We start from the raw sequence: 9443 nt of genomic DNA on the forward strand, positions 1-9443 counted from the left end.
ACCCTTTGTAGAACCCTTTTTGATACAAGGTAGAACCCTTTTGGTTCCTAGAAACCTTTTGGGTTCCATAGAACCCTTTAACAGAGGGTTCTACATGGAACCCAAAAGGGTTCTACCTGGAACAAAAAATGGTTCTCCTATGGGGACAGCCGAAAAAACTTTTTGGAACCATTTTTTGTAAGAGTGTAGCCTTAAACATGAAATGTGACTGTCAGAACAGAACAGGACTGTTAGAGATCTGTGTAAATTGCAGTGTCTTTTGCTTATGAACAGTATTTACATATTCAATAGATTACATGTTGGGCACACGACACCACAAGGAATTGGCATGGTTTAGTCAGGGGAGATGTGAGCACTGAGCAGCAGGCTCCGTGCTTTGTTGATGAAAAGAGGTTTAGGGAGAAGGTGTAGGGAGAAGATGAAGGCAGGAGCCGTAGGGGTGGGCACCGTGGCACGGATGTCTGCAGTGGTGCGTATGTAAGCATGGTTCCTAAAGGGGCTTTACCCCGGTTGCAACAAATATCTAATTTCCTGGATTGTCAAGCTGTGATGCATTTAAACTGGCAGAGAATAGGGCAGACAAAGCTATCTCATCACAATAGGATATTATGCATATCCCCTCTGACGACATTAACTAAAGTACCAATACATGCATACATGGCATGACTGCCAAGTGCCAACTCAGTTCATTTGCATTCTGACACACTATTTACCATATTTGTTTACTCTGCATGATCATTTAGCCTTCCTATTTAGCCTTAATGGTAGTGTCAGACAGAGTTAGTTACATGTTTTAGGATCCACTATTTGTAAATGTCCTAGACAGGCTGTTCTAGCTATATAGATCAACTGACCTGTCTGCAGAGAGGGAAGGTTCGATAATTTCATCTAATTCAATCTAATGAGTATGTTAAAATAATGTGTTGTTTCAGGGCGGTTTGATTAATGCGGTGTAATTTAAACCTGCGTCCCTCCATCACCTCTGGTGGTAATTAGCCTCTAGATGAGGTGTGGGGAAGAGAGCGAGAGAAAGAGAGAAGGAGAGAGAGTGGAGGGTGGGAGAGAGGTAGAGAGAGAGAGAGAGAGAGAGAGAGAGAGGAGTGAGGGGTAGAGGGTGAGAGAGAAGGAGAGAGGGAAGGATAAAAAGAGAGGGAGAGTCAGAGAGCGAGAGAGGGATATATAGAGAGAGAGAGAGAGAGAGAGAGAGAGAGAGAGAGAGAGAGAGAGAGAGAGAGAGAGAGCGTGAGAGAGAGAGAGAGAGAGAGAGAGAGAGAAAGACTGCATGCCTGGGGTACAGAGACAGAATGTGAAAATGAATGGCACCGGGCGGGCTAGCTGAACAGAACAAGATCACGGTGACTAGCCAAATGTGTCATCCTCCGTCCCTCCATCCCTCCGCAAACGGTCAGGAAGGGAAGATTGATCGCTCAAAGTGTAACCGCTAAATGAGCCGCAATGGGCTGCAACTTATTGGTAATAGATTCATTTACGTTCTTGACATTGGATGGAGTGATAAAGGGATGAGGGGAGGAGAAGATCAATGTGACAAGTGATGAAACAGATGAATAGGGAAAGGATGGAAGGACATAAAACATCTCCTCTCTTCGCTAATTATAATTTTAAACGATAGAAATGATGAGGACCTACATTTACATTTTAGTCATTTAGCAGACGCTCTTATCCAGAGCGACTTACAGTTAGTGAGTGCATATATCTTTTTTCAGACTGGTCCCCGTGGGAAACGAACCCACAACTCTGGCGTTGCAAACGCCATGCTCTACCAACTGAGCTACACGGGAGCTAGGTCAAGGTTTCGCCTTTAGTAACCCATGCCTCAATGTATTCAATCCTCTCCAAGGCAGTTAGCTTCTCATTAAGAGTGGCTAACCGGGACCGACAGGACATATCAAATGAATTCACTTCTATATACTCGCGATTTGCCCAATCCTGGTGGATTTCTCTTTGAACTGGGTCATCCTGGCCGGACATCTTTACGAGTTTGCTAAACTCAGTACGCATTGTAACCATTGTCTCTGGATTAATTCTGCCATTAATCAATTTTCTCTGCTCAAGATTGTGACTGTCTTAGACAGTGGAGTCTGAATTTCTTCTGGAGGAAAGTCAATTCGTATGGAGATTGTGGGGGGCCAAAATCCATCTTAAAAGACTGTCATTACAGCTACAGTATAATTTACATACTAATGACATATTGCACATGGAAATGTGTGGACAGTTCTGCCACAGCAATGTACATGATAAGAAGTCCCATTTGTGTGCACTGCTATTTGTTTTATCTCTGTAGTACAGCATATTTGTGTCATTTCTAACAGACGATTGAGCAGTTTTTGACCATTTACAGTTTTTTCTGATTGGTTAAGCACATTTTTTGTAACTATTGACTATTTTTGCAAAACTCTACACACAAATAAGAAAACCTTTCACCCAATTATCAAAACATTGTAGTTCTCTTGCAAAAGCGATTCACAGCTAGATTAACTCTTCACACCTTCTTAAAAATTGTGTTTTCGTATCAAACAGTAAACACAAGCCATCATCTACTAAGCACACAATGTGCCAACTACACACTGATGGTATGAATACAAAACACATCTGGCTTTTGCTTTCTCTGTGTACAGATGTCAATTTGAGGTCATACTTTTGTCATAGTGTCATGTAAACATACAAGGATCCAAACTTCAAGTATTGGTGTTTATTCACACTCATCAAAACCAAGACAAAGTCAGAACACAAAATAGTAATTTCACCAAAAAATGAAAAACAATCAGCCTACATCATGTCGTCTTTCTGTGTCCGGCCACAAAATTTCGTCCACATCGCATGCGATATCCTCCAGTCCAAGGCACCGGGGAAAATATCTCCTTGAATGCCGTATCCAGGCCTGACATGATGCCTGGTCAATATCTCCACATGCCTCCTCCATTGCCTGTAAAAGGGCTACCTGTTGATGAGGATGACGGTCGTACACTTTCCAGCGCAAGGCAGAGAAGAACGCCTCGATGGGATTTAAGAATGGAGAGTATGGAGGGAGGTTGAGTGCCATGAAGAATGGGTGGTCTGTAAACCAGTTGCGGACCAAAGCAGCCCTATGGAAACTAACATTGTCCCATATGATGACATATCGGGTATGCTCTGGTCTCTGAACAGTGAGCATGTCATGTAAGGTGTCCAGGAATGCAATAATGTGTGCAGTGTTGTATGGGCCTAAGGTTGCATGATGGTGAACAACACCATTTTGGCTTATAGCTGCACACATGGTTATGTTACCACCACATTGTCCTGGGACATTGATGATGGCACGGTGTCCAATAATGTTCCTGCCACGTCTCCTGGTTTTACTGAGGTTAAAACCGGCCTCATCTACAAAAAGTAGCTCATGTCCCATGGCATCTGCTTCTAGTTCCATCACTCTCTGGACAAGACAAAACAAATGCAACACATCAGGCCCATGCACAGCACTACAGTATGTACTTCCAAATTCAGAACCAATGACACTATAGCTTACCTGCACATAGTCATATCACAGTTGCTTTACACGTTCTGTGTTTCTCTCGAAAGGAACTCTGTAAATTTGCTTCATTCTTATTCTGTGGCGCGCAAGTACACGACTTAGTGCAGAAATACTTACACTGTGTATATTTTGAAAGATGGTGTCATTATCAATTATGCGCTGCTGTATTTCGCGCAGTCTTATTGCATTATTGGCAATCACCATGTTCACTATATGGGTCTCTTGCTCTGGAGTGAACATTCTTCCTCTGCCCCCAACATCTGGACGTCTAGCAATTCTGTAAAGTAACAATTTCAGTATTTTTGCATGTATGGTACTGTTGTGTTTCTCATTAGAGTATGGCAGTGCTACAAAGTAGTTACCGATTCTCATTTCGAAATGTCCTAATGATGCTTGCCACAGTGTAGCGGCTCAAATTAGGCTGAACCCGTTGGCAAGCTTCCCTCAGGGTCATCCCATGGTTGATGACATGGTCCACTATTGTAGCTCTGATGTCATCAGTTATTCTATTTCTTACTCTTCTTACCCTTCCTCTTTCCCCTCCTTGTCCTCTTCCTCTAACTTCCTCTAACCCTCTCGCTTCTTCAACTCCACGTCCTCTTCCTCCAACTTCTTCAACTCCACGTCCTCTCCCTCGGCCTCCTCGGCCTCCTCTGATTCTCACTCTTCTCCCTCTTACTGCTCCTTCCATTGTACTCCACACAGACAGCTTACCTGTGGCTTATTTATAGTGCTTAGGCTGATTGCAAAGTGAACTAATTATCTACAACAGTTTTCACATGTGCAAGTGTGCCAGACAGTTGGCAAAATAGTGTTAATGATAGCCATACATGTGTATAATTTTGCTAGGAGTGTGTTGGAAATTTGGTAATTGAGTGTAAGCAGTGAGTTGTGTTTAAAGTTCTGCAAAAAGAGTGTTGTGCAGTGAATTGTGCCTACAGTTTTGCAAAGTGTGTGTTACAAAATTGTAAACTGAGTGCAAAGCAGTGTTTGTGCTTTTAGTTTTGCAAACTCAGTGAGTGGTTTTGCTATACGTATTAATAGTTTTAGAAATTGTGCTACAAGAATCACGATTAGCGCTTAAGCATTCAGAAAAAACTGTAATGATGGATTCTATGGTAGGGGGAAACAGCAGCAATGGCCACCCCACCACCATTGTTATTGTTTTTGTTGCCGAGCTGAGGAGAGTCGCTCAGCATGATAAAACATAAATTGCAGTACATATTGTGCTCTTCTATCGCGCGTGCAATGATGTCCGAGGGGGGAAAAATGTTTCATTGTTTGCAGTCACTTCTTTGTTGTTGTAATATGGCAAACGGACGTGGCTGTTTCTCCATTAAGGATTCCAGCTTCAAGTGTTGCACCAATATCTGTATTCATGCTCCATTAAATGAATTAGCAGTTTTAACTTTTTAATCATGCAATCATTTCTCGTTATTGCATAATTTAGCCAGCCAATGCGATGGCTGCCAAGCAACAAACAAGTTGCTTTCAAAATACTGTATATCATGCAAAAATAAAATGTAATCATGAAGTTACTTTAAATTCAACGTCCTGACGTCCTGATTAGAGGATATTGAATTTAAAGTAACTTCATGATTATATTATGTTTTTCTGTATATAACGCTATATATCCATATTAAAAAATATATATAAATTAGCTTTAATTTTTTTAAGAACTTATGAAAGAGATTGGTGTGTTTTTTTTTTAATTCATGGCACTATCTAATGTAAATGTAAAATGTAAATGTTTTACATACAGATCTCATATTGCACTTTTAGAAGGTGCTATCTAAAACCTAAAAGGGTTCTTCAGCTGTCCCCATAGGAGAACCCTTTGAAGAACCCTTTTTTGTTCCATGTAGAACTTTTTTGGGTTCCATGTATAACCCTTTCCACAGAGGGTTCTACATTGAACCCAAAAGGGTTCTACCTGGAACAAAAAAAGGGTTTTCCTATGCAAATTTTTTTGTATCCATTGTTTAGCTGGAATGGAATGTTCGTACACTGTGTATTTGACTGTGATAATGAGGTTATCTCACCTCGCTATCTTAAGATGAATGCATTAACTGTAGGTCGCTCTGGATAAGAGCATCTGCTAAATAACTAATATGTAAAATGTTGTTGAAGCACCTTTGGCTGCGATTACAGCCTCAAGTTTCCTGGGTATGACACTACAAGCTTGGCACACCTGTATTTGGGGAGTTTCTCCCATTCTTCTCTGCAGATCCTCTCAAGCTCTGTCAGGTTGGATGGGGATCGTTGCTGCACAGCTATTTTCAGGTCTCTCCAGAGATGTTCGATCGGGTTCAAGTCCAGGCTCTGGCTGGGCACTCAAGGACATTCCGAGACTTGTACTGAAGCCACTCCTACGTTGTCTTGGCTGTGTGCTTAGGGTCGTTGTCCTGTTGGAAGGTGAACCTTCACCCCAGTCTGAGGTCCTGAGCACTCTGGAGCAGGTTTTCATCAAGGATCTCTCTGTACTTTGCTCCGTTCATCTTTCCCTCGACTAGTCTCCCAGTCCCTGCCACTGAAAAACCTCCCCACATCATGATGCTGCCACCACAATGCTTCACCATAGGGATGGTGCCAGGTTTCCTCCCGACGTGACGATTGGCATTCAGGCCAAAGAGTTCAATCTTGGTTTCATCAGACCAGAGAATCTTTTTTCTCATGTTCTGAGATTCCTTTAGGTGCCTTTTGGCAAACTCCAAGCAGGCTGTCATTTGCTTTTTACTGAGGAATGGCTTCCGGGTTCTTGGTCAGGGAGGCACTTCTCTCCCGATTGCTCAATTTGGCCTGGCGGCCAGCTCTAGTCTTGGTGGTTCCAAACTTCTTCCATTTATGAATAAATTTTTTGGTACACTTCCCCAGATCTGTGCCTCTACACAATCCTGTCTCGGAGCTCTCCGGACAATTCCTTCGACCTCATGGCTTGGTTTTTGCTCTGACATGCACTGTCAACTGTGGGACCTTATATAGACAGGTGTGTGCCTTTCCAAATCATGTCCAATCAATTGAATTTACCACAGGTGGACTCCAATCCAATCAAGTTGTAGAAACATCTCAAGGATGATCAATGGAAACAGGATGCACCTGAGCTCTATTTCGAGTCTCCTAGCAAAGGGTCTGAATACTTATGTGAATAAGGTATTTCTGTTTTTTATTTTTAATACATTTGTAAACATTTCTAAAAAACTTGTTTTCACGTTGTCATTATGGGGTATTGTGTGTAGATTGCTGAGGATAAAAAAATAAAAATTAGTCCATTTTAGAAGAAGGCTGTATCGTAACAAAATGTGGAAAAAGTCAAGGGGTCTCAATACTTTCCGAAGGCACTATATATATTTCAACATTGAAGCCATGCAATTACTTAGAACAATGTGGACTGCAAACAGGTTAAAGTTAAAATATTTAGCAAAGATGGGATAGGTCTATATTTTGTTATTTTGTTTCTGTAAGCTGTTTAACTAACTATAATGGACTAACATTGGAATCGGAGTTGATTCCAAAGCAATACATACAAGACCGTAAATGTTTATATTTTTAATAAATGTGCAAAAATGTCTAAAACCTGTTTCGCTTTGTCATTATGGGGTATTGTGTGTAGATTGATGAGGGGAAAAAACGATTGAATCCATTTCAGAATAAGGCTGTAACGTAACAAAATGTGGAAAAAGTAAAGGGGTCTGAATACTTTCCGAATGCACTGTATCCATCCAGAAAACTGGAAACAACTTTGGAAAGCGTTGAAGTCAACATGGGCTAGTATCCCTGTAGAACGCTTTCAACACCTTGTAGTCCATGCCCCAACAAAATGTCTACAATCTTCTACATAGAACCAAAAAAAACATTTACATTTGACCTTTTAGTCATTTAGCAGATGCTCTTATCCAGAGCAACTTACAGTTAATGTATTCATCTTAAGATAGCTAGTTGAGACAACCTCATTATCATAGTCAAATATACAGTATAAGAACATTCCATTCCAGCTAAACAATTGATATATATATATATATATATATATATATATATATATATATATATATATATTAATACACACCTAAAATCTATGAATAAAAAATCTGAGAACAGTAATATTTTACACACACATGAAGGTACCCACAAGCAATCATTTCTGGGGAAAAAACACAAATGTGAAAAATGGCTGGATATAGCATTTTGGAAATAAACTCTTCATGTGTTACAAAATACTTCCTATAAAATAAATGATGACACTGAATGCCCATCATGTTCATTAACAGCACACAATAGATCTGGTCTGTCTAAACCTGTATGAACAACAATTCAATACAGTGTCTCTTTTGAAAAGTATCCATAACCATCAATAACAAGGGAAGCTTTGTCCCTCCAAGATAATATTTATCTCTGGAGGTCTAGATAGTCTGGCAGGGGATAAAAGGAGGGCCTTCAGATACAATGAACTCCATCATACCTCAGACTATGAACCCATACCCTTCACATTGGTGACATAGTGCTACAGTGGTGGCCATTCTTTATCTTCAGTTGTGTGGGCAGTGTGTGTGTGTGTCTGTCTGTCTGTCTGTATGTATATGTGTGTGTGTGTGTGTGTGTGTGTGTGGTCTGGCTGAAGGAAAAATTTGATTAATGTTTACGCTTTTAAAGGATTAAACATCCTATGGCTCCCAGGGTTACGAATGATGATTCTAAACCTTCGGTCACACTCTAAACCTTCGGTCACCCATTGGTGCTGTCTAACGGTTCCTTAGAAAACCACGTCATATACACAAATAGTTTTGTGTTTAAGCGACTCTGAAACCTACGTACAGTGCCATGAAAAAGTATTTGCCCTCTTTCTGATTTTCTCTATTTTTGCATATTTCTTATTCTGATAGTCATCTCGTCCAAAAAGTTGACTAAAGTTTGCCAAAAAGCACCTGGAAGCAGCTGGATGATCATCAAAACTCTTGGAAGAATTTTCTATAGACAGACGAGTCGAAAGTATAACTTTTTGGACAATATGGTTCCCATTATGCCTGGCGAAAACCAAACACTGCATTCCACAGTAAGAACCTTATACCAACGGTCAAGCATGGTGGTGGTAGTGTGATGGTTTGGGGATGCTTTGCTGCCTCATGACCTGGACGACTTGCCTTAATAGAAGGAACCATACATTTTGCTCTGTATCAGAGAATGTCAGGCCATCCGTCTGTGAGCTCAAGCTGAAGTGCAGCTGGTTCATGCTGCAAGACAATGATCCAAAACACACAATCAAGTCTACATGAAAATGGCTAAAAAGCAACACATTTGAAGTTTTGGTATGGCCTGGTCAAAGTCCAGACCTAATCCCAATTGGGATGTTGTGGCAGGATTTGGAACGAGCAGTTCATGCTTGAAAACCCACAAATGTCGCTGAGTTAAAGCAGTTCTGCATGGAAGAATGGGCCAAAATTCCTCCACAGCGACATGAGAGACTGATCAACAACTAAAGGAAGCGTTTGGTTGGAGTCATTGCAGCAAAAGTTGGCACAACCAGTTATTGAGTGTAAGGGGGCAATTACTTTTTCACACAGGAGCATTTGGTGTTGCATAACTTTGTTTATTAAATAAATGAAATAATTATGAAATTGTTGTGTTATTTGTTCACTCAGGTTCCCTTTATCTAATATTAGGTTTTGTTTGAAGATCTGATAACATTCACTATCAAAAATATGCAAAAGTAGAGAAAATTAGAAAGGGGGCAAATACTTTTTCACAGCACTGTACTTCTCTATCTACTAACTACATAGGCAGTATAACTTCAATAACATAGGTGTTTTTATTTTGAAAAGTTCAATGATGGATAACAACACCCTAGAATGCCACTGTGTTTGTTTGCCCTTGGATTAGTGCCGCACAGGGTCAAAGGGTAATAAAGGTCTGGACGTGATCA

At 40.7% G+C, this 9443-nt stretch overlaps 1 protein-coding gene across 1 annotated transcript; it reads right to left on the minus strand.

Moving 5' to 3' along the window:
* Nucleotides 1-1741: 1741 nt before the first annotated feature.
* LOC311112068 (putative protein BRICK1) lies at nt 1742-1989 on the minus strand (the record flags this gene model as incomplete). Its single annotated transcript, XM_084155047.1, has 1 exon — nt 1742-1989. One exon carries the CDS (start codon nt 1987-1989, stop codon nt 1801-1803), a length of 189 nt encoding a protein of 62 aa, XP_084011173.1. The 3' UTR covers nt 1742-1800.
* Nucleotides 1990-9443: the final 7454 nt, after the last annotated feature.

Source organism: Coregonus lavaretus (genome assembly GCF_964263955.1).
Source record: "Coregonus lavaretus genome assembly, chromosome: 38".
In the NCBI taxonomy this organism is placed as follows: Eukaryota; Metazoa; Chordata; class Actinopteri; order Salmoniformes; family Salmonidae; genus Coregonus; species Coregonus lavaretus.